We start from the raw sequence: 26,831 nt of genomic DNA on the forward strand, positions 1-26,831 counted from the left end.
TGGGTACACTGATTTTTCATTTTATATGAGAATCCAATCCTTCTAGTTTCTGGTGCAGAGGACTGCTATCTGTAACAAAGGAAGCCACTGATAAGAGTCTAAAGGTTCATTTTCCTGTGGAGTTAAGAGCTTCACATCTTGCTTCTTCTCAATAACGTTTGTACTGGCACCTCCTTCTCCTTGGAAGGCCACCTGCCTCCTTCCCTTCCCTGGGAAATTCTTACCCATCTTTCTCCTTCAGCTTATATGCCCCATCTTCCCAGAAGGCTTACCATCATCTAGCAACATTGGTATGCCTGCTTGGAGTCTTGGCAGTCTCTCATTCGTCACAGACCATAGCACACTGTACTGCAGTGGTTTGTCTTCCTGCTACTCAGGAAAATCTGTGAAGATGACAGCTCTCCTGTCCTGCTCACAGTTGATTCGCTGTCTGGCACTGGGAACATAACCCATGCTTATAGGTATCTACTGAATCAAAGGCCAGACTGTATATTTCCTAGGTATACTAAAAGTAGCTATATTTGGCTACATCCCCAAACAAAACATTTCAGAACCAAACAAAATATTTTTAAATGTCCTAAAAGGAAAAATGAATTACAGGACCTCTCACCCCTAAGTGCTAACTAATTTCCATTTTCGGAGTCTGTCATATCTTTGTAAAATGTGGTTTCCTCATATAATTATCCATACATGAGTGCATTATTTATGTTACATGTTTCTAGGATAATATAGATACTGCTTGTGCAGGTATAGGTGTATATGTACACACACAGCCCCAAACGCTCGCAGAACACACAGCCATACTCACTTAGCACTGAGTGACCTGACTTGGGGACTGTCCACAAACATAACAGCCAGCAGCTGAGCTCCTAGATCTTAGGGGCCCACCCACTTGCTGGCTGCATCTCCAGCACCAAATGATGAAAATGTGGTCATAACAGCAGTTAGGTTTTTCAGCCATTAAAATGGAGATGTTCCTTTAAATAGGCCCTTTCCCGTAAAGGATAATGTCAAGTGTGAAAAATATCCCTGGGTGAGCTGCTGCCCCCATTTAGCAGATCCCAAATGGACTGTCTCTATGACACTCGTACCTAAACAGTCAGCCCCAACACCTGCAAGACCAGACGGGTTCTTTGAGAGGCAGCATACCCACAGAGAAAGAGGCTATTTTTTATGTTTCCAATTTTTTTAAAGCAACTTCACAAAGTCAGTCTCTGGATGAGGCAAACTCAAGTGGTCTTATTCCTAAAGCCCCAGAGGCAGGCTAATCACGGATATGACGGAAGAAGTCTTAAAAATAGCACTGCCATTGTACTTTCAAAATAGCAAACGAAATTCTCCTAATGTTCCAAAACAGCTCTCGAAAGGAGTCAAATAGCTTTCTCCAACTGGCAAAAGTTACAAAACAAAATAGAAATTAGATAGAAATTTAAAAAAAACTTTAAAAGCAGGGAAGCTACAAATTTAGATGAGAATAAAGTTGGCCAACATGTCAGGTCCTCATCTATAACTTTGCCAGAATATATCAGGCTTGAGTGAAAGATTTAGACTGGGTACATTTTTTTCTTTATGCTCCTGGCTTTGCAGGTATAGAAATAGTCCCTATAATAGTTTTCATACAAGCAGCAGAAAGAGAGTTAACTTCTTTCTTCCATAACCCAGAGGTCAAACTACTAACACATTACAAGAATGACTATAAAATATCTGAAATTATAGAGTAACAGCGGTCCTTAAACTAGAATATTATAGAGACTATAATGGATTATTATTTTTTTAATTCATCTGGCACATCACAACATCATTTTGGCTGTGGAGAAGAGGATACTGGAATTTTCTTCCTTCAATTCAGTTAGCATTATCCTATTCAGTTACTACTATATCTGCTTAGAAGGGAGGGGTTAAGACTATCCAAGGAATAATAAATTCAAATGTTTGCTATGTGGGAAGACATGGCTACTATACCCAAGAAGCTAGCACTTGCCACCTTAGATAAAACCAGTTCTTCCAAGTAACCCTCCTGGATACTGACTTGTCCCAAGTCATCTGTGTGAGGAGAATTATGAGGCTAAAATCAGTATCTCTCTGTATCAGGTGAGCACTTTCTCTTAATACCCACTTTCCCACTTTGAAAAGGGAGCTTAAACTTCCTGACAACCCGAAGAATGGTACTTGGAAACAAGGCGCAGTTATTGAAAGTGTTCTCTATGTGGTTGCTGAGGTCAATATGAGTTTTTTACAGCATCATCCCCTGTTGTATCACCCAGTATCCACTGCTATGGCTGTTTTCCTGAAGCAGATTCTCAAGGGGTTCTTGAGTTTTCTGTGGTTGCAGGTAGAAAGTGGAAATTTCAGCAAGCACAGAGCACCAGAGGGCAAAGGGGCATTACGCATTCAGATGAAGCGTTGGCTTTTGCCTATAACAAGAAGACATAGTGTTTATAACTTTAATAATTGACCTGGAAGCTTTGCTAAACCACAGATGGCTGGGCCCCAATTTCAGAGTTTCTGAGCCAGTAGATGTGTTTTGGATTCAGAATTTGCATTTCTAGTAAGTCCCTAAGTGATGCTGCTGCTGCTGCTCTGGGGCCCTCACTTAGACAATCACTGATACAGAGGACATTTTGGGATGGTTTGGCCTTTATCTTTTCTCTCAACACATTTCCATTTTAAAAGTGCTGTAGCCTCTCTATATGACCATCAGTTTTTACTAATACTGTGTGCTCTAGGAACATCAACTTAAAAACTGGTTTTCTAGGGAAAAACAAAAGCAGAGCAGTGACAAATTGCAAAATGAGAACTGGTAAACACACTAATGAATAAAACTATATTCAAAAGGTTGGTGTATATAAAATTTTCTCCCCTGCAACCCAGGAAAATAACTGCACTTTATTAATACAGAATAATCACATATTTACCTGCTCATGAGACTATCAACTCACTTTTTAATATAAAGAACATAATTATCACTGAAAAACAAAAATGCAGCAACAACATTATTTTTTTAAGCATGGGTAATTTTCCTCTGGAAACTTGAAATATATAGATAGGTAGATAGATAGATATAAAACAGCAATTCTAAATTACCCCCTTATATATTTTAAACTGAGCCCAATATATTTCCCACCACTTTGGAAACTGGAATTGGTCTCTAAAGATTTCCCCTTTAAGTATATTTTCACAATGTGCTGATTAAGACAGTGCAGTTGTTTCCCATTACTTATAATGAGCATTTTAAAATAAGCTACACAATTCTAAAGTGAATTAAGTTGCTTACCTTTGAGCCTCGCTCATTAAAAATAATTTCAACATCTAAGATTTTACCAAATTGCTGCAAAGAAATAGAAATATTTTATAAGCAAGAAGAGAAATGAAGTAAATCACATTATGCACACTGGTAATGGTACCCCATGTCAGTCTTTTAACAGACAAGGATATACATTTTATTTTGTCCTATCATTAAACAATGCATTTGAAGCAAGAGAAAATAAAATCACACATATTATTTCCATATTATGGCATGCTCCACCAAATGAGATATCACAGCAGGGGCCTGGTACAAAACAGGTAATCAAGAGGTTAATTCTGTCTGCCTTCCTTCATGTGTATAGGATTGCTTTCCCAGGCACTGAGCAACAAAAATTCAAAATGTCTAACGTATATGCCGACCCTCCTTGGCTACTCCACTAATCACTGGAAAAAACCTTTGAAGAAGTGGGATTAGGGTAGTAAAATGTCCGAATAAAATATGATGTTGAGGATTTTAACTCCCAGCCCCCATAAAAGCTAGCAGCAGCCAGGTTGTGTAAAACAAGTACAAACAGATGAAAGCAAGACCCACTCTACGGGCACCCATCGAATGAAGACACCAGCACAGTTGTGATCAGTCCTCAGGCTGAAATGTACTTCTCTCCAGATGATTCTCCGTGTTGTTAAGCAAACAAACAGATTTCAGACAATTAGCACGAATGTGCTCCATAAAAAGCAAAAGTAACTCCATATATTCAAGTCTACGAACACAATTTCAGATGACAAATAAATTGGACAGTCATATATCATACAGTTGCTTAATTAAATTTAAATTTCAAGTTTTAAAGAATAATCATACCCTGAAAATAACAATATTGGGGATATACTCATAATTAATAAAATACTTGCTACGTAAAATTCAAATTCAACTATTGTATCTTTTTCTTTCTTTTCCTTTTTTTGCTAAATCTGGTAGTACTTGTAAGCAAGGATATGAAGCAATTCTTGATTCACACTTAAAAAAAAGAAAAAGGGAACATGGATCCTGAAACCAGAATCATTTGATAATCCAAAGTCTTCCTTAACCTTGAAATCCTGTCAGTTTTCTTCAACCACATGATGCTGAGTGGGCTGGGAGAGAGTGGCATAAAAGTAGGCAACATGGCCCAGGAAAAAATAAAATGGGAATTTTACCCTGATGCAAAATGAGAGCAAATATTCATGTTAGTGATTAGAAAATAAACAGGACAACATAAAAAAGAAATTTCCATTCCTTTTTCCTTTGTTTTGAGCTTTCCTATTGTTTCATTTGCTTCTGCAGCCTCAATTGTTATTGCATTCTTTATTACCCTAGGAGATTCTGTATTCCGTCTCTCCCCCCGGGTAAAAAGCATGAAGCAGCCTCTCAGGGGACAGAATGGTTTGGGGGGGGGTAAAACAGAAAAGAAACAATGTGAACACAGATTATTGAGGGCAACATCCTGACCAGCAAGCATCAGTCATAGAATGCTGGTATGCCCTGAGAGTGAGTGTCAACAGAGTCCTACTAAGATTAAAAAAAAAACTTATTTGGAACATATAGAGGCTATCCTCTGAAACATACAAATTAATTTACCTTACTTAGAAAGACAGAAAAACATATGCATACTTTGAAATGGAAGTTCTTACTATAAGAAAAAGAAACCCAAAGCTTATGTCATCCTGTGCCACTGAAATGTGGCCATTGCTCAGAATATGTACCCACCAAGGAGATCATAGACTTGAATTTTTCTTATTGAACAGAAGTGCTTCTTTATTTCCCAAAGAAGGAGAAGGACAGGAAGAAATCAAAAAGAAAAGGTTGAACTGAAAGAGGAGATGAAAGGACGCTAGCATGTAGAGGCACACCTCAGAGATATTACAAGTTTACTTCTACACCAGTGCAACAGAGCAAATATCACAATAACACAAGTTACACAGATTTTGGGGTTGTCCTAGTGCATATAAAAATTATGTTTATACTATAATGTAGTCTATTAAGTGCACAATAGCATTATGTCTAAGAAATATACATGCCCTACTTAAACAAAATTGTATTGTCTAAAAAAATTCTAACCATCACCTGAGCCTTTTGTGAATCATAAACTTTTTGCTGGTGGAGGGTCTTAACTTCAGTTTGTAAAAATGTCCTGTCTGCAAAGTACAATGCAGCAAGGTGCAATAAAACAAGGTCAGCCCGTATAATGGAAATACCAAGAAACGTGCAGCTAACTCACCCTGCAATTTCTGGACACTCAAATAGTCTTTTGGTCAATAGAATATTCTTCTACAGAGCATTCTCAGTGCCCTAGATTTGAGCAGAGAAAATCATTAAAAATAGAAAAAGAAAACTTTCAGATTTGGGGAATGAAGGGTTTGCCATTGAAAGGTGAACTAAATTTCATAGTAAAAAATCCTCCAGCTTTGTGGACTCCTCAGAAGCAGTAATTTTGATATAACCTTAGAAGAGCCAGCTCACACAGATGCTATCATATGTATTTCAGGACTAAGAGCCTGAAAGCACACACATTTATGAATAGAAATACTTGAAAAGGAATTCTTCCAAAACCATGAAGCACATGTCCTCTACTGAACATTCTCTAAGCAGTCAACACAAAAACACTTCTTTTAAAATGAAATCTGGTTGAGAAAGAACCAATCAAAAAGTAATCTTAGCATGTGTCTTTTACTAAATGAAATGATGACACCATATGCCCCAAGATGGTCTCAAATGTTTGCCTCTTTTGGCAGCTGCCTTGGGCTGATGATTCTCAAAGCCAAGGAAACGAGCCTTAAGAAGAATGCTGATGTCAGCCCCATTTCTGAGTCAGTTGTGTACTATATTTATAGTATCAACAGTTTAATTGGGAAGTTTGGTTCTAATGATGTAAACACAGCTGGCACATTTTCAGTTTAAATAGACACGACTCATTCGCAGACATAACTAGCATTTGTTTGCTCAACACCAATGTTCAGTAGTGTTCAACAATGTCTCAGAATCCACTCAAGGTGTCTCAATGGTTGTGTCAAGAACAAAATCCAGGAGCTTACAGGTACGCACATGGGCAAATATGTACCAGGCCTGTGTAGACATTCTCACATCAAATATTTCCCTGTAAAACTGTGCAAGATGTTCAATGCATACAGTATGAAACATGAAAGTGAAGGTTAGTGCAATGAGTGTGCAAAGAGGCTAAGAAAATGCATCACCTGAGTTTTCTTGTGGTTGACTTCATATTTAGAATGCAGACATAGGAGGCACCATGTGGAACCTAAAAAACTGGCTTCACAACTTACAACATCACAGTAGATGGAACTCTGGCATTAACATTAAAGGTACAGAAATCTCCAGTACTCTATTTTATTACTGAAAAAGTGATCACAAAAACTTCTTTTGCATCTTCTGAAAGTCATGTGATCTGTTTTTTGGGTGACCATATAAAGAGATTTCAGTAGATCATATTTACACCCAATGAGTATGTATTTTCATAAAAAAAGCAAGGCTGTGACCTCAAGGATATTGTGCAAATTTGAAACCTGAACTCACTGAGCAGTTGTTTCTGAAACAATTCTACCATGGAATGTGTTATATCAGTGGTCTGGATGTATTATAATCAATTATCTCTTCCCAAACCCAGAAATACTTAAATTTTTAATAGGGTAAACTAAGCTTTTCATTCAAGAGCAATATATTATAATTAATGTGGTAAAAATCCATATATTCTTCTAATAGGATCATAAGAATTCAATGTAAAGGAAGTACAGGATCATGAATGATCTCCAAAATGAAGATAGAGCTCAAGAAGAAAGTAGCCAGGCTAGAGCCAATGATTCCTTCTAGTGAAATATCCAGGACCAATCCCATGATTGCATACTAGATCCATTCACTCAGACCCCAGCTGATGCTTTACAAAGACTACTACTTCGGATAGTACAGCCACATAACTGCTTGACCAAGAAATGCTCCATCTTAAAAGAAATAAAAAAGCAAATCTATAATGAACTAGAAGAGCTAATGACAAACACTGAAAGAAGTATCTCTGAAAGAGGAGAAAGCAAACAATACGAAGTGCATGTGGAAGAAAAGATAAGCAGAATGGCAATGAAGAGGCACTGAAGCCACAAATTAAAAATAAAACATGGGGCACTTGTGGTAACCATTAGGCCGGCAGAGGTTGCCAACTTCATGACTGGATTATTAATGGTTACAGAAGTTGTTATGAACACTGCTGGGTTTTAGGCAGTTGGAGAAAGGAGGCTGATTTTTGTCTTGTGTGTTGAGTTTGAAATCTCCCTGGCCATATTTAAGAAAAGAGACAAAGGGGAAAAGCACAGAGATTTTTCTGCAGCTTTTTCTCCATCTTCACTTCTGCAAAGCAAAGGGACAATGGCAAAATATACCACCAAAAGGAGAGAAGATAACTCATGTCAAAATGACTTGGAAAATACCAAATGGGAATTAAAATGTAATTTATTCAAGTAAGTATGACCTGAAGGAGGAAACCATGCTAAATTCTCTCAGCTGGGGTGTGGGAAGCCAACCAGAATGTTTACAAATGCCTTTCAACGTGATTCATGCCACTAAATGTATCATATAACCAGAATGGGTTTGCCACCACTGATGTTTGGCCAGGGAAATTGATTTTTTTTCTTTAGTGTTAAAATTCCATTTCTCCAGAATGATGGTTGTAAGCCAAGGATGCCTCAAAATTGTTGCAGAGTCCAAGAATCCATATGTGCCCAATAATTTTTATGGATGAAACCCATAAAAATAGTCTTGCATACTTCTCTAAATGGATGCAGATGATGTTTGAGATAAAACTAATTTTAATATTGCTAAATATATGTTGTGTTTTCTTAATTCATAAATATTAAGTATATTTGTCATCTTGTCAAATTGATGTCTAATCAGTAGCTTAACAATTTTGACTTTTACAAAAAGTGGCTGTGAAACCAGTAGATTTTGATCAAGGTTTGACAACTGCTAGTATGATCAATCTTTTGGCAAGATTTTGCTCTGTGGCACCTGCCCTACCCCTGTAAGAGTGGAGAGGCTTACATATTCAGACACTCATGAGCTGATCTGTGGGAGTTCTGGCTGTGAATATTTTGAATGCCTCTCCAACTTAGCAGTGTTGCTCTCCTATAACTTTCGAGATAACCCAGGAGACCAGGGAGTAACAAGCACCCTCAGAGGTGGGAATTAGGGTGTGCTGCAATGAGTGACACCATAAAAGAGCACCAGATAGTCATCAAAAAGACCAGATTCAAAGCCAACATCCCAGTGACACTTGATGAGTAAAGATGGACTGAAAAGCAAGATGTCTTCCTAACTTGATGTGGCAAAAGGAATCGAATTCCTCTGGCTTCCCATCACTCAAACAAGGTCTCACTGCTTTATACACACTTAACCTCCACTTTAACTTTGAGTGCTCTGCACTTTTCAAAGTCATCTTTGACCTGAAAGTGCCCGAGGGTATCACTGCTCTGCAAGAGTTAGAGGGCTCAACTCAAGGTTATTACCAAATGAGAGAGATGAAAGTGCAGTAGCTGACCTTTTCCTCTGAAATGTCAGGATCCAAGACTGGGTATCTTAAATATTAGGACGCTTGTTCTGCTTTTGTGTCAGATGTGCACTTGATAAACATCATGCATGTTAAAGAAATAAAAGGTGCAAGCTAACCCCATAGTTGCAGAACAATGAGCCAGTACTTCCTTTTTCATATGGAGAATGAAATCTACTTTGCCCAGAACTAGGCATTAAAGTTGGGCTTTTTCTTATTCCTCTTGTCTTATTTGCATCCATCTAAAAACTCTCAGAAGAATCCCCAGACAGCCAACCTAAGTCAAATGTTAAGAATGTAGTTCTGTTCATTGAATCCACAGATATTCCCGCCGATGCTGGGGTGGACTGGGCAAATAGATTGACTACATTTATAAACATGGATAATATCCAAGCCCATCATAGCTATGCCCTTGGTCAAACTGAGCCCAAAGAAATGGCAAGCTCATCCTTTCCCAAGGTAGATAGTGCAGACATTGTCTGACTCATGATGTCTCATGAGGAAACAACCCTATCATTTATTTTCCCTGGATTAGTGGTGACTTCTGGTTGCTTCTGCATTTCACCATGGTGCCTGGACAAGATTGTTATTTGTCACATATAACGTCACAGTAAGAACCTCTGACTCCTCATCACTGATTCCAGGAGGATACATACTGCAGGATGCAAGTCAGACTTAGAAATCTCTAGCTTTTGTTTTGTTTTGTCTTTTAATAAAGCTTTAGGCAGAATTAATTATTCTCCACAGCTGCACCTGACATCTCAGTGCCTGGGAAAGAGGAAGATATGCAGGGATATGTCATGATAATTTGGCAACTGCAATAGAGAGAAGCACCAAGATGAGGCACAATGTTTGTTTTAGCTGTGGCATGGGGTCCATGCCCCTCAACTTGGGACCATCAGTGGTCTTGTTTCAACAGTGTGTTATCTGGGAGTTAATTTTCCATTTGATATTTACTCTACTAATAAGCAGGAGACCACTGAAAAAATGGAAACATGGTGGGCATATGCAAAGATATTCATACTATAATCATAAAGAGATCCTAACCACCATATATTCACAAAATAGGATCTAAAATCCCCCCTTTTTACTTTGTAAACATCTCGCCCTCGAATTATAAATGTCAAGAACTTACATAGAGGGAAACACTCTGGGGAGCCCAGACCAGGCACTGCAGAGGAGCAAGTCAGTACTTACGCCAAACATTTGTCGGAGGTCCGGATCTCGGAACCGGAAGGGGATGTTGGAGACATGCAGCCGCTTGGGCTGGGACTTGTTTTCTGAGTTTTCGGAAGGTTGTGTCTGGGGCTGGCCATCCGTGGGCGCTGCGTCATCTGTCTGCTAAAAAATTGAGAGCAAAACATAGAGGCTCTGAGTAGACCCAAATTCTCTTTTTCAAAATGCTTTGGCATCCCCTGTATGGTAGGAAAATGCCAGAACAAAGGAATAAGGGTAGGAAAGAACTGCTGAGTTGTTTTCATTCATTCAACCAATGTTTTTTGCACTCTGCCCATCATGGATCTGGGATTTAGCAGTGAGCAAAGCAAATATCCTTGTCCTCGTGAAGCATAATTCTCACAGGGGAGACAGCCAATGAACTCGTTAATAAATAAATATGGAGCTGTCAGGGGAAGATAAGCACTGAGGAGAAAGTAAAGCAAAGTAAAGTGCTAGCTGGTGCTGGGGGATGGGGTGAGGGCACCCAGAGGAAAACATCCTCAACAAGGGGATGATACTGATAAAACTGGGGGGCATATCCCTTAATTAAGGCTGTTCAAATCTTAAGGTATGCCTACATAATTGTTAAGGCTATGCAGATAAAATATTAGTAAATATACTAAAACATTTGAAAAGGCTGTTTGGTATTCTGTAGTCCAAATAATCATCTGATTGACTTAATTTTTTTATGGTTTGAACTTGTTTCTTAATTGTGTAGACCTACGCTGTCCATTAGAGTTTACTACCTGTGGCTATTTAAATGTAAACAAATTAAAATTAAATAAAGTGTAAAATTCAGTTCCTCATTTATACTAGCCAAATTTCAAGTGATCAATAACAACATGTGCCTAGTGGCTTCCAAATTGGACAAGTAGATACAGAACATCTCTATCACTGCAGAACTTTCTATTACACTAAGTCGGTATAGAGAATGTTACATTATTGACATAACTCATCTGCTTCCCATTCCATCCCTCCCAAATAAGAGCCTGGATAACATGCTACTACATTGACATCCATATATAGGCAGGAACTAGGAAAAAAGTCACAATAACATTTATTATCATTGTCACCATTCCCATACTCTCAGTCCTAGAATTTAAACATTTCAGAGATGCTTCATTTTTAGATACTTTCCCTCCACTTAACACATACTGCATACAGGTGGCAGTAGATGCCATCCACATCAGGCACTTGCTTCTCGGAAACCAAGATGAAAATCCTATGTGGAAGCCCATCAAATTTATGAGCAAAGAATTGTCCTCACCTACTTATAATCAATTTAAAAGCATATAACTGAGAAAAAAACTATCAATGCAGGCAGCCAGGTGTAAAATAATAAAGACAATTTTACAGAGTGAAATATATACATGCCAAAATAACTTGAGCATAATTGGCAACTTTCTCGTCAGCCATTGTATTAACTGGCAGATTTCATTTATTATTTCATTATTCTCATTCCTATATACTCTGAATTGCATTTTGAAGTCAAGACCTCCAGTTGACTGGTACACTACTTTGAAAGCTGGGTTCGTATCAAAAGTCCTACGAGATGACTTCTTCTACTTCCAAGTGCAATGTTATGATGGCAATGACAATTTGCTTATGCTTTCAGAATAAGTAACAAGGAGGATGGAGGTAGTTTTCTAGTCTGGAAAATTAATGATAATAATGCCATATGCCTTATAAGGCACTGTGAAGACTGAACAAAGTAACATACTTCTACTCAGCAGAGTTCTTGGCACGTGGTATACAGTCAATAATTGAAATGTAATACATTTTTAGAGTGACGATTTTTAAATGTCGAGAGACGTAAAAAGCCTCCTTTATGAACCATAAAGGAAAGGTTCTCATTGGCTTATTAAATACCTCTTTACTGAGCAATTACTCTATGCTAGCCATTGAAGTAAGTCCTCCAAATCACATATAGTTCTCATTTTATTACTAGATAAAAAGTTAAAGTCAACTGTTATATACACTGTTAAGTGCTGGGAGGAGAGTGAATCACGGAGGACTGAGTAAACTTAAATCAGGGACACACAGCACAGTTGGAGTTTCCACAAGAATTGTCAATTCTGTAGGTTGAATCTTAAGTGAGAGATGTCTAAGAGAAGAGGTGAAGGGGACTGACACTGATGGAGGTGGCAAAGCATATGCAAAGACTCAGAGAGGTGAAACCATGTCTGGAGTCAGGGGAGTACATGTGGACCTTACTGTCGCTGTTCATGGAGGTATGCATGAAGAAGGAGCAGGGCAGCACATTGTAGAGGGAGGTAGGGGGTTGGAATATGAAAAACCCTGTGTGTAGAGCAAGAGTATAAATTTCATTCTACAAGATATGAGGAGCCACCTAAGTATTGTAGCAGGGTGACATGAACAGCTTATGAGCCATGGTAGACAAATGACAAATGCATGTTTAATGGCTGGCTGACTCACTGACTAAATAGGTGAATGGATGATGAGCATATGAAAAAAGTAAAGGAGTGAATGATCAACCTTGCCACCTTCAAATGATTGTTGAAGAAAAATATTATAACATTGATACTCAAACAGACCAGGAACTGTTTTCTCTGCAGTAGTGATATTTGGTTACATGTCCATGAGATGCAAATGACCTTGAATCACAGAACTGTCATTTTCAGAGGGATCCGGAGTCTTAGTACTCTTAAGTTTCCAGAAGCAGCAGCTCAGACAGAAACTTCCAGTCTACTCATTCCTTCCTGTTAGCAGTTGTTGTTCAAATGCAAATTACAGCAAGCTCCTTCTTATACCAAGAAAGAAACTTACATTTGGATTTGTGCATAACTGCTGGATGTTTCAGTGTAATAAACCTAATTAGGAATTACAGAGATTATGATTAAACATATTAAATGATTAATAGCATTATGCCGCTCATGTGAAAATTAAAATTAATCATCTTTAGTCAAATAGGACTTTGGAGAAATCTTTGTGTTGTTTCCTTTGATAAAAACATACAAGGCTCAATTAATCATTGTGTAGTGTGCACATGTATACAAATGCCCATAAATTGTTGTGTAGGAATACCTGTGTGTTTAAAGTAGTTTTTAAAGATAACATGTAAACTTTTTTAAAAAAAAATGTGTTTCAGACATTGTGGGTGAATGGAAAAGAAAGGATGTCAGAATGCAGAGGCTGAGAAAGAACAACACAGAAAAACACTTTTTCATTCTGAGCATGACTGGTTATACAGTGTGATTTAACATAAAGTGCTAGATTGTGGTGAGGACCAAATGAAATAAGAAGTGAACAAAACAGCTACTACACAGCCTCAAGCACATTTCAGGGTTAGACCGAAGGGAGTGATCATTACTGACTCTTCTATTGAATTTATTGGGGTGTGAGCTTTCTCTGTCCTTTTTTCTGAGGACTTTCAGGGAAAACATATTCAGAACATGCCTGTGCTTCACATCTTTCTATTAGTCTCCTAAAAAATGATCACAAACTTGGTGGCTTAATGTAATAGAAATTTATTCTCTCAAGTTGTGGGGGCCAAAATATACAAAGAAGTTGCCTTCAGGCCCATGCTTCCTCCTAGGAGGGAATCCTTGCTTGCCTCTTCCTACTTCGGTGGTCTCTTGACTGCCTCTCTGCAATGTCTGTCTTTATGGTCATATGGCCTCTTTCCCTCTGTGTGTCTAAGACTCAAATGTCCCTCTTCCTTTTCCTTCTTATAAGGACAATAGTCATTAGATTTAGAGCTCCCTCTAAACCCAGAATGATCTTGTTTTGGGGTCCTTAGTCACATCTGTAAAGATCCTTTATCCAAATAAGGTCACATGCACAGGTTTATGAAGGTCAGGACATGGGCATATTTTTTTTCAAAGCCACCATTAAACCAGGACATGACATATTCTTTTTAAAGCCACCATTAAACCCACGAGTCCCCTATAAACAAACCACAGGTGGATGTAGAATGAGTAGCTGATATCAAGGAGTGAATGCATTTCCTACCATGTCAGGCAGAATGAGTCTCTCAGAAGTGTTGGCTTCAAACCAGGTCCAGTGGAGAGGAGAATGTTCATTTCAGTCAGAGCTGCCCCAGGCTCCCTTCTGTCACACTGGTCACTTTAATGAGCTCCAAAAATAGATAGGAAACTTGAGTCTTCCCTCGACCCGTCCAGGCTCTGCATCAGCCACTGGATGCAAGGATGCTGGGACGAGAAGCTCTCCACCAGCCTTCCAAAGCCATCAATACTCTCTAAGGATGAGGACTTGTCTATAGGTTCCCTGAGCTCAGCACTGCATGTCACATGGATGGACTAAGCCATCACAGTATCCTTAAGAAACTTGTTGCATTTTATGGCAAAGACACAGTGTGAAATCTCTAAGGACAAAAATAAAATGATGTGAAAAAAGCTAAGAAACTTGCTTAGGGGACCAAAAAACATCTAGAATGTGTATTTCTGAAAGACACAGACTGCCTGGTTGTTAGGTGCCTTCCCCAAGGCTGGTAATAATTAATTGCTGAAGGAAAAGCTCTTAATTGATCCTATCTGATTTTTAAAAGTAATTTTGGCTCTAAATGAGACCCAGATGAGTTGGGAACCAACCTCACACCCAGGTTTGGGAGATCAGGTCTCTGCCCAGACATACCCATCAAAGAAGTTGTCCCCAGCCCCATTATCTAAACCAGATGCATCAGTGTCTCTGTTGTCCTTGCCCACTGATTTTTTCCATAGCACATACTTCTTACCTCTATGTTACAGGCTTCTGTGAATTTGTATAGTGTCTGTCTTCTCCACCAGAATACCAATTCCAGGAGAGCAGAGACTGTGGAAGTGTTCACTGTTCTATCTCTATTCACTAGAGTAGAGTTTCTCAAGGACAGAACTGTTGACATTGTGGGTTGGTTAATTCCTTGATGTGGGCCTGTTCTATGCACAGTAGGATTGCAGAAACATCGCTGGCCTACATCCACCAGATGCCAGTGATATACTCCTGAGTTGGAATGACTAAAAATATCTTCTGAGGTGCAAATGTTCCCTCACGGGGAAGGGCGGCAAAATTGCACCAATCGAATCTGCTAACCTAGAGTACGTGGTAAGTTCTCAAATAAGTTTCTCTAGCATAAACAAATAGGTTTGGTTTTGCTATGACTGAGCTGCATGGCTTCTAACTTCATGTCTCTGGGCCTTTGTGTGAATGTACATTAAATATGTTTATATCTGTCCTAGACCCTTTAGAGCAGGGTAATGGCTTCAAAGGCTTTGTGAAAGTTAAGTCCAATGCATAAAAAAGGGCATTAGCGTTACCATCATTATTATTAGCAGTATCAATAACCATCAGTTTTTGTTCTTTATTTGTCAGGCCCATGGTTGCAGAAGGCTCTGAGAGGCAGCCTCCCTCTCACACAAGAAGGCTTTCAGGAACCTACATGGATGGGAAGTCCATTAACCTCAAGAGGTGGGTATCTACCAGTACTCTCAGAGTTTCCCAAATAAGCTCATTAGGATGGCAAAGCCAGCTTGTGCTCTCACCCAGTTCAAAGGCCCTATTTGGAGGCAGGATGTGTGGCACAGAATTTTTCCTAATAAACAAACTCACCAGATATCAGTGTAGGTTATAAATGTTAAAAAAACACCACTGGCACTTTAATCACCAGTAGATCACTTAGTGCTTCCTCAAAGACCTTAATAAAGAACCATGGGGCTCCCTCTGCTATAATCGTTCCTAATTCAATGAAGAGCTCTGAGCAACCCAAGGGCTAATTCTGGTGAAATTGGATTTTGATATCGACCAATCCAGGGATGGCTGTTGGAGAGAATACACACAGTAGTGTAGAAGTCTGTGCTTTTGGGGTTCTGGCCCTTCCTGATGGTGTCCTCTCTCTCAGCCTGTGTAGACACGCCTTCAAGCCATGTCATCTCCTGGGGGTGACAGGTATCCCAGAGTGGAAGCACAGGTGAGAAATTTTGTAGCTGGACATCTCTGAGTTACACTTCAGTCTGTCATGTAAAAGCCCAGATCCTTAAACCCTTCGGAGCTTCAGTTCCCTCAGCAGCAATCAAGGATAAAAGATTTCCATCACAGAGCAGGGTGTGGCTCCAAGTTCCTGGTAACAATGTAGGTGACCAAGGATAGATGAGAAAAATGTGGTGAAGTTGTCAGCAGAAAGTACAATTCAGAGAGAAATTAGAGATTTGGAAGCACAGTGTTGAGTGTGTGTGTCAAGGGGGGAAAATGGTTAGAAATAAAACAAGAATTGTATCAAATTATATTTTATGAGGGAAAGCAATTTATGCCAGCCCAAAATACATGTCTTTGGCATAAGGACTATTTTGAGCTGGTGATTTTTGAGAAACAACAGACACAGAAGCTCTGAAAACAAAATAAAAGTTAGCCTTTTGTGAGGAACATTTACATTTATAAGGGAAATCCCCATTTGTAAGGGCATCTTTCTGGAGCAGAAGAGAACCTGACCCTAAATCACAAGAAACTCTTATCAATGAAGAAGGCAGGACTAAAGTCTGCCTAACAACCTTACCCTCCGTTAACTTTGCTTTCCCAGTGACTTCCCATAAGTACCCACCCTTCAGCATCTTTTGTCTTTAGTTGAAGATTGTATTTAAGGTGAAGGTGTGGACCATTTCAAGACTTTACAGAGTTTTCCTGAGTATCTCTCATGCATAGAGGAGGTATACATATTAGTAAACTTGTTTTTTCCTGTTACAAGGGGAAAGAGAGGCATGCCAGCTAAGATCCTGAAAGGGTAGAGGAAATTATTTTTTTCTTCCCCACATGATGAAAATTAAAAACACATGTAGAAAAGAAAAAAACACATGTAGTCACAACACAGCACTAGATACAGTTCAAGGAGGGCTGATCAACACTTGAGAGCAGCCCTGTCCAATAAAATAAAATGGGACCCACATGTGCAATTAAAAACTTTCTAGAAGCCATGGTTCAAAATAGTAAAAAGAAAATGTGGAATTAATTTTAAGAATATATTTTAATCAAATTTATCAAAATTTTACTTCAACATAAACAATATTTTACATCCTTTTTAATTATTTTGTACCAAGCCTTCAAAATCTTGCTTATAACTTGCACTTGTACATAACTATCTCAATATCTACATTAAATTTTTTTCATTGGAAATACCTGACCTGTATTTAGGAGGTTTTTTTTTTTGAGACTTTATTTATCTTTTTTATTTTTTAAAATAGAGATGGGAAGGGAGGAAGACAGAGAGGGAGAGAGGGAGAGAAACATCTATTGGTTGCCTCTGGTATCTGCCCTGACAAGGGATGGAACCCGCAACCCAGGCATGTGCCCTGACCAGGAATTGAACCAGTGACCTCTTGCATTGCAGGACAACACTCAACCAACTGAGACACACCACCTGGGTCAGGGGTGTATTTAGGTTTTTTTAAATTGATAGTTAAAGATCCAAGATTTTCAAAACTTACTTATAAGTTTTCTACTAAATGTATTAAGTGTCAACTGTTTATGTTTAAATTAAAGTGGAATCAAACTATATATTCACACTAGCCATACATCAAGGGCATAAAAGATACTTGTGGCTGGCAGACTAATGGCCCTTAACAATGTTATAGTCCTAATCCTTGTGAATCTGTGAATACGTTACTCTATATGACAAAGGGGGATTAAAGTTCCAGATGGAATTAAGGTGGCTAATCAACTGACCTTAAAATAAGGAGATGATGTGGTGTTGTCTGGTGAGTCTAGTGTAGTCACAAGCATCTTTATAAGTGGAAGGGGCACGGGTTGGGGTCAGAATGGCAGCCAGTGTGGGAAAGATGTGACAGGAGAAGGACTCCACCCACCATTGACCATGAGGCAAAAAATGAGGTCAGCTTCTGCGGACCATGGAAGGCAAAGGAAGGGGTCCTATCCAGAGCCCACAGAAAGAGACAGCATCCTGAAGACACCTTGAAATTGGCCTGGTAAGACTCCTGCCAGATTTCTGACATCCAGGAACTGTAAGGTAACACATTTGTGCTGTGTAAGTCACTAAGTTTGTGGTAATTTGTTATGACAGCAACAGAAAGTGATGCGATATCACACTAGAAAGCATAGATACACAACAACTCTTCCAGCACTGCAAAAAGTCCAATTGGACATTGTCGCTTTATGATGATCCTGTTTTGTGGGGATGGGAGTGAAAAATGAGTTTAAAGGGAAGAAAGGAAAGAAAGACAGAAAGAGAGAAATAAAAGGTCTTCCCTTGGCCAGTGGTGGTAGGGTGTTTCAAAATGAGAATCCGATTATTTGGAAGTCAACTCTATGTACCTAAGTTTTTTGTATTTTTTAAAATTTTCACCTGAGCATATGTTTATTGATTTTAGAGAAAGAGAATGGGGGTGGGGAGAGAGAGAGAAGAAGAAGAGAGAGAAAGAGAGAAAGAAACATGGATCAGTTACCTCCCATACACACCCTGACCAGGGTTGAACCTGCAACCTTTTGGCGTATGGATCAATGCTCCAACCATCTGAGCCACCTGGCTAAGTTTTAAGTAAAAAAAAAGATGAAATATATTTGGGCTATAACTTTCTTACATGGTGTTGTGAGAAGTAAAGATAGTATATGCCACGTATATAGGACAGGCCTGTCACTCAGTTGGTTCTACCAGTGTCAGCTGCTACTTTTGTTGCTATCATTACTTTTGTTGTTATTGGTGGTATTTCTCTTCAGCCTGTAGATAAATATTTCTTAACCTATTCCTGTGATCATGGATACACTGAAGATTTGATGAAAGCTGTAGATTCACTCCCTGGGAAGAAAATGCAGGTACATCTGAATTTTGCATGAAATTTCAGGAAATTTACAAACTCCCTGCAGGAAGCACAGACATCCATGGACCCATGGATAAGTGCCACTGTTGCTGAAGGGCATTTTCCCTCCCCTGTTCTGGGTTGAAACATCTGATGCCACATACTACCATCCGCTGACAGCTTGGATACCAAGTGTGGAACTGCCTAACGGATCTGGGATAAGGGCTTGAAAATAAAATTGTGCTGAGGTCCTGTTGAGAGCCAGGCATCTAGGTAAGTGTTTTTCATACCTTATCCCACCACAACATTTTGGAAAGCTGAGGCTCAGAGAGGTTAAGTGGCCTGCCCCAAGTCACACAGAAAAAAGATGGCAGAGCCAGGACTGAATCTAGGATATGTAACTCCATATCCTGGACTCTTTTCAGTCCTCAATGGCCTCTCAGGATCAAGGTGAAGATGCTCTGGAAGGCAACTGCAAAGCATTCTTACAGATGAGTAAAGATTCGATGACATTCTAACCACGTGTGTTCTAGGTCTGGACAAGAAACAGAACAAGCTCTGAGAATAGGGCCCTATTACAATCAACCAACAAGAAAGTAACCAAAATAGGCTGCTTCAGATGCCTGCTTGGAGCTCTTAGAGTCCTGTGCTCACCTTTGTTGAACACTTATTAACCACAGATTTTCAAATATTATCAGCTTACTTACCTCTTTGTCCTACTAGAATATGACCATGTCAAAGACACACTATATTGAATGCCATTTTGAAGTCTTTCACCACGGTACCCAGTAGGCACTTGGAAGATCTTTATTGCAGCATTCCAGGAAACCTCTCTGGGTCTAGCTTCTCTGTGCACGAGCATCCCCAACTTTGCCATCCAGATATCGAAACCCAACACCCAAGATGTGATGCTCATGTACCATAGTTTCCTCCCAGTCAGGCTTTTGAATATTCAGCATCTTCCCTCTCCTACAGGCTTAATTCTCTCCATGCACAGGCCTCTTAATACTGATAAATAAAGAGTGAGCTTTTGGAAAGCCAGCTGCTTCTCCCTCCTCCACCAATTTTCTCAAAGAGAAAACCTTGTGAGTGTCTTTGAGGCATTATTTGATTAAGTTGACAATATTATGTGAGCGATGGTTGAGTACCACTGCAATGAACTTTGGACCAAATTGATTTGTGTAACGAACACTTGCTCTGTCTCTTCTTGCAGCCTGAATAGCGGTCTTGATTTAGCCAGTAATGCTGAGAGCCAAGTGAATTTACGGGGCCCACAGTCCCTCTCTCTCAATCTGCAGAGAATAGTAGGAGCAAAGCATGGACTGGCATAATTCAATACATTGTACTATAAGCTCAGAAAATAATATCACAGAGCTCTGCAATATACCTATTTGATTTGATTTGTAAACCTGATAAAAAAGCAATCGAGAAAAGTTCAGGGGGAAAATATATATGTTCTAAGCAAAAATGTAACTATATTGAATGTGTTCAAGGAACCAAAGAAAGGGATGGGGGGGGCAGAGAAAATCATGCATACTAAATCAACTTCATACCCTGAGTTAGACAATATTGCACATTCTCCATTTAAAATCGAGCAAGATTGTGCAAAGTTATTTTCCATTAAAAATAATAATAATGGTAAGCCCAGGGAATGTGAATTAAAACCCACATCTCGGGTTTGCTCGCAATCCTACTTCAAAATGGGGCTTGTGCAGATTCACTCAGCTTCCTGCTTTTTCATTTTAGCTCTGTAGGCAAACAAATAAGTTAATCACACAGCTTTGGATGTAGTTAATGCCTCCTTCCTAGCTCGGCAGGGCTGATTCCACAGCCAGGTGATGTAGATTTAAGAAAAACATCACATTTCCCTTGAATAAATTCAGTGCTCTGCTGGAAGGATGAGATTCCTCAGGCAGGAATGAGGCTGATGGACAGTGAAGGACTGACAAATTCTTTGGCTATTTTTTTATTCTTTGAAAATATAGGATGAGCATGCAAGGGGCCAAGTGTTTAATAGGTCAGTAAAGGAGATGAACTTCCAAGGTGTCTGTCTTAGTCAGCTCAGGCTGCTATAACAAAATATCATAGACTGGAGGGCTTAAAGCACAGACATTTATTTCTCACTGTTCTGAAGTCTGGGAAGTGCAAGATCAAGGTGTCTGCATATTTGGTTACTAGGGAGAGCTTTTCTGCCTTGCTACCTCCTTACTATGTACTCATCTGGTTGAGTCTCTCTCAATCCTTCTTGTAAGGATGCTAATCCCATCATGAGGATCCTGCCCTTATGACCTTATCTAACCCTAAACACTTCCCAAATTTTCTACCTCCAAATACCATCACATTGGGGTTAGGGCATCAACATATAAGTTTGGGGAAGGGAAAACACATACATGCAGTCCATACCAGTGTCATTGAAACAGAGTTTGCAAAGTACCTTTCCTTATTCCCAGGTGGTTTCACTGGGCTGGAAAGCACATGTTCTCTTATTTAATCATTCAAAATATATTTATTGAGCATCTACTATATATCAGTCTCTAGGGATATAGCAGGCATGTCTGGGGATTGGTATCTGTTTATCAGAAAACAGAATAATAAGACTCTATAAGGTGCTCTTTCTCCGCTCCACATTCAAAGTTGTGGTTTTTGGTTCCAGGAATAAGGAGTTGGAAATAACTACTACTAATGTTAACAGTAAACATTTATAGAATCTGTAGCCAAACTATCTGGTTTGGAATTTTAGCTCTACCACTTCCTAGCTTCCTTGAGAAAGTTGCTTAACCTCTCTGGGCTTCAGTTCCTTCATCTAGAAAAAAAGGTATACTATTATTAGCACTACCCTCAAATGAGTCACTACAGGTGAGTGCCCTTCCTGGCCCATAATTATTATAATGATCAACATCTAGAGCATCTGGTACCCATTTAAGAAACATTAATTGAAGCCCTTTGCAGGCATTATATTTTATTGCATCACCTAGTGACTCAGAGGAAGATTATCATTTGTCCCCATTTTATGATAAAAGAACTGAAGTTCAGAGGGGCTAAGAGCTTTTTCAGGATGCTCAGTCAGGAGACAGAAGGCAGTGTGGCAGAATGGTTGAGAGTGTGGTATTGCAATTTCCTGAGTCTAACTCCTTCCTGTCATCTAAAGCAGCAATAGTTTTCTGGCCACTCTTGCTGGCACCCCCACTCTTCCTGTTCAGGGGTGACTCTCTTACAACTTTCTCCACATCCCAACTCCCCCTTCTGGTTTTCTTTAATCCTCCATCCCACTCAGATATCAAAGCCAATTCAGTAAGAAAAAATTGTTAATATTCTGTAGTGAATCCTCAAATCCACGTAGCTCAAAGACTTTTTTCCCCTAACATATTATGCACTATTTCATTTAACCAAATGGCAAATCTACACATTATGCTACTTTTCCAGGCCTAAGAAAATGGTGACAAGCATAATATAGTTGCCAAAAATTGGTGATGAATTTAAGCTGGAACTGATATCAGGTCAGTCCATCTGAAAGCTTTCAAAGTCAGTAAGATTCAGACTCTCTTCCTAGTGCTACATTCCTGCTTCCTGATGGATGTGCAGTGGCTGGGGGTATTTCCTGCCTCTTCACCCCTACCATTCCAGTCCTTTCAGTGTCTGGGGGAAGAGGCCCACCTGTGGGACCCTCTTCCTTCTTCCCCTTCTTTTAGGGCTGGGGGTTGGGAGAAGGGACAAAAGCACTGAGGAGGCAGAGGATATTCAGTGGCCAAGATGCTTCCTGGTGGTGCAAAGCCAGTGCCTCTCTCTGCTTTCCCTCTCATTCTGCTGGAGTTCTTGTGCCCACGTGGCTTCTGTGGATGTGGTAGAGCCTAAGGCTGCCACATGCTTGGGTTACTTGGGACAGTTATCAGCCATTCCATCATCTTCCATTGTTGCCCAGAGTCCTATGTCTTCAAGGGCAGTCCTCAATGCTCCCGACTCTCCTTTTAGACGGGGGTCCTCCTAACAGCATCAGGCTTCCCGGACAGCCTTGGAATGCCTGTCCTGTCCTCTGAGCTTCAGATTCTTTCAAGAGCCTGGGGAACCCTAGGGAATGGATGATGTGTGCCCTAACATATGTCCCATGATAATTCTTTCTCATCCTACTGTTTCAGTAAGCCTCCACCTTTATAAATCCCAGAGGAGAAGGAGGCTCAAGTCTCTGTATTAATGACATCCCCATACCCAACTCATTTAAGCAATATGTCGAGTTCTCCCAAGAGCTCTGCCACTACCTCCTGCTTTGATGGCATCATTAAAATGAGCCTCCTTGTTACCTAGCTTGGGAAACACCCAGTGTGAACAAGACGGCAGCCTTCCCTTCCTGCTGGCACCCCACTCTCCCCCTCCTGGAGTGACTTTTACAGTCTTCTCCACACCTACTTCAGGCTCATGGTTTTCTTTAATCCCCTGTCCCACTCAGAAATCCAGGCCAATTTAAAAATCAATTCAAAAAATTAATATTTTGTAGTGAACCCTCAAACCCACCTAGCTCAAAAATTTTTTCCCGGAATGTATTATGCAAGACTTAATTTAACCAAAAGGCAAATCTACACATTATGCTAATTTTCTGGGCCTAAGAAAACTGCTGAAAGCATAATTTGGTTGCAGAAAATTGGTGATGAATTTAAGATGAAACTGATCTCAACGAAAATCCCTGGATTTTCCTTACTAATTATTTCTTTCTTTATATAAATGCTTGGAACAAAGAGACAAGCACTCTGAGGGTTTTGTTCTAGGACTGCTGGGGTTTTTCTGATATACATGGAGACATGTGCAGATTTCATTCTTCGTGAACACTAATATATCTGTTCACAGACATTTGACATGTCTCATAAAGTATACGATTTCTCTAAATGGCTGATGTGACTCAGATCACTTCTGAGTCCCAAATCCTATTCATCAGTAAGCTCATTTCTCTTGCACTGGTGGGTGGGGAGTGGTGAAAATATATGTTAGGAAGTGAAAATACTAACAAATATACTGCAGAAATAGAAATGCCTGCATTCCTTTCTAGTTTGCTCCTCGCCTAGATAGATAGCAAACTTTTTCTTAAAGGGCCATATAGTAAGTAGTTGGACTTTGCTGGCCATTCTGCCTCCATTTCACCTAAAAGCAGTCATAGGCAATCTGTAAACAAACAATGAGCATAGCTGTGTTTCAATAAAGCTTTATTTACAAAAATAGGTGGTGAGTCAGACTTGGCCTGTGGGCCATAGTTTGCCATTATTTGTTCTTAAAGGAACTAATACTCTGGGTCTATACTGTTTTACTCATTTCCATTTAAAAAGCTTCTGCTTATGTAAAGAAAAATTGCTATATGTGAGGAATAAGGATAAATAAGACACACTCAGAGAGTCCTTGGGATCTCCCCTTCATGTAGAAGAGAAAGATAATGACATACAATCACAAGACAATGGTGAGTCCTCTGAAGGACCTTTGGGTACATAATTCAACAAGAGAGGATATACAGAAAACTTCTTGAAGGAAGTCTTCTTCATCTAGAAACTTGGCAGTTGTATAGTAGCAGAGCTCACGGGCAAACCTTTTGATGGTCTGAAGTTTAATTCTCAGAGTGAGGACAGAGAAATATCCACTAGTCCTGGGGTAATTTCTCATCTAATTATGTCATTCATCACTCTAATGAGAAGAGGGTGAGACTCAACTGACAAGACTTGAGTGGTAGACTCCTGCTGTGTGACAGTGGGGAAGTCGCTTACCTTCTCAGAGTTTCCACTTCTTCATTTGTGAAATAATAATGGCCATACCAGCCCCTTCTTGAGTCAGAGAGAAACAAATGGAATTATACCCCCCAAAGTGCTTTGGCTATTTCAAAAGTCAATCTTTTCCTTTTTCCAGTTACTCCACTTAAAAAGCAAGATTTGCCCATATAGAAGATGAAAATAGGGAAACCACTGTGGCAACTAGAAGCCATTTAGTCAATGGAAGTTGTTCAATTCAGGAGACCTAGATTCCAGTCTAACTTGAATGATGTCTCACTATTTTGTGTTTCTGGGATGAAATTCACTGCACCTGAATAAATGAAGGCACTGAATTTTGTGGTCTTGCAAAAACCATGTCTAAAAACTCAAGGCTGTAAGACTCAGGAAGGGTGAATGTGGAAGGTGGGGTGAGAAACCCTACCTTAATGGCGGGTGGGTGGTTCATAGTCACCACTAGCAAAATATAGGTTTTATGGTCTGAAAGGTAGACAGGTTTGCCTATGGTTGGAGGTGTAGAGAGATCTACATGCACTAAATCAGTCTATTTCCAAGTATAACCTTCAGATCACCTCTAAGTCACCTGGGGAAGCCTGTTGAAATGCAGATTCCTGGGCCCAACCCAAAAATAACCATTAATAATTATGGACCCAAGATGAATCATTTCAAATAATCCTTATGGGTAACTCTGATGTACTTTAACATCTTAAAGTCCACTGTTTTATACTCTACGTACGCAATAGTATGAGTTTATGATTCTGGACTGAGAGAACAATTGGGACTGGGCCACTAATACCTAGTTATCTGATCTTGGACATGTTACTTCACTTCTCTACACCTTACCTTCCATGGTTTTCAAATGGGAATTTGTGAATTCATTCACTCAAAGAATATTGATTGACTACCTTCAATGTGACTTGATAAGAACCACAACACAGGAGGAGGATTAAAACAGTAATGCATGCAAAGTGCTTATCAATGACTTAGAGCATTTTGTAAGCACAGAGTAAACATTAGTCATGGATATCCATTAACTACTTTCCATATGCACCTTCCAAAAGCAAAACCATTGTTTAGAGGACAAATTCCAAGCCTTAGATGGATTTCTTGTGTATCAGGGTTTATACACAGCCGCGGCATGGTTCTTGATTTTGAGGGAACGTGCTTTCTCCCTGAATTAAAACCTCTACCTAGAAAAGAGATGCTTATATATTTAAGGTGGACGGGATAGGGTGGGGGTAGAGAGGGTGGAGGCAGGTGATGTTTCAACTGGTTTCTCTACTGAATCTAGCAAGACCTCACATGTGCCTGGGTTTTTCTATATATGAAGAGAGAGAGAGAGAGAGAGTGAGAATGTATACATCATAATATAATCACAAGGTTGAATTCCAAGGCAGATGGAATATTCTGATGAGGAGGCTCACTGCTGACTGATTATTTGATGCTTTCGATCTTTCATATTGAATTTGAGATTACAAGCCTACTTTTCCATTCATCCCTGCCCTGCAGCTTCCCCGACATTTGTTATCTTTGCCTAAACCTTTCAGGAAAGGCCTCTGAACCATCCTTCCATGCCAGCTGTGAGGGAAATAGGATTACTGCCTTATTCTTTAACATAGAGCAAAGCATACTTCATTGAAGGGCAGAATAAAATAAAATTTTGGACCATTTTTATTCAACTTATGAAAAAACACTTTTAAGATGAGTAACAGTAGTTTATTTAGCATAACTGCCCATGAGCGTTTACTAGGAATATGAATGCCATCTACATTTTCAGATGCCAATCATATTTTATGTTCTTTTCATACACTTACTTCAAGTGTGCTCTACAAAAGGCTTTTGGCACTGGCTCAGTAATTTCTCTAGAAATGCAGATTACAGGGTTCTGGCATTTTCAGTGCTGATTTTGGCAGTGTGAGGTAGCTCTAGGGGAGTTACAGCCTGCTCATACCTACCTCTGAGAGCTGGCTGTTAATGTCAGGGACATTGTGAGCTTGTTGCTAAACACAACCTTTAATAAAAGTAAATCATATAAACCCACAATTACATATTTGGAATAAGTATTTAAAATTTATCATTTCCTGATTCTTTTACTACATTTTACTATTATCTATAGGTCCTTGAGGTTTTTCCTGGGTTTTGTGCCTGAATGGTATAGATATCGTACAATGATGTGCTATGTTTTTGGCCAACTCTGTGTTCACTGACCAGGCTTTGGTAGCTTGAAATTAGCCATAAGGGAGTATTTATATCATGGAAATTGGTAAATGTTTCAAATCCATCTTCCCACT

At 39.5% G+C, this 26,831-nt stretch overlaps 1 protein-coding gene across 17 annotated transcripts in view; it reads right to left on the reverse strand.

The window, feature by feature from the left end:
* Window positions 1-26,831, reverse strand: part of RBFOX1 (RNA binding fox-1 homolog 1) — a 1,503,477-nt gene that overhangs the window by 114,708 nt on the left and 1,361,938 nt on the right. For all 17 annotated transcript variants that reach the window (XM_045820711.1, XM_045820717.1, XM_045820712.1 and 14 more), the window contains 2 exons: window positions 10,026-10,169; window positions 3,275-3,328 (listed from right to left, as the gene is read on the reverse strand). In XM_045820711.1, the coding sequence (XP_045676667.1) occupies window positions 3,275-3,328; window positions 10,026-10,169 (198 nt within the window). The remainder of the gene's footprint in view (window positions 1-3,274; window positions 3,329-10,025; window positions 10,170-26,831) is intronic.

The sequence above is a fragment of the Phyllostomus hastatus genome, unplaced genomic scaffold (assembly GCF_019186645.2).
Source record: "Phyllostomus hastatus isolate PE091 unplaced genomic scaffold, TTU_PhHast_1.1 phas_scaffold_442, whole genome shotgun sequence".
Taxonomy (NCBI): domain Eukaryota; kingdom Metazoa; phylum Chordata; class Mammalia; order Chiroptera; family Phyllostomidae; genus Phyllostomus; species Phyllostomus hastatus.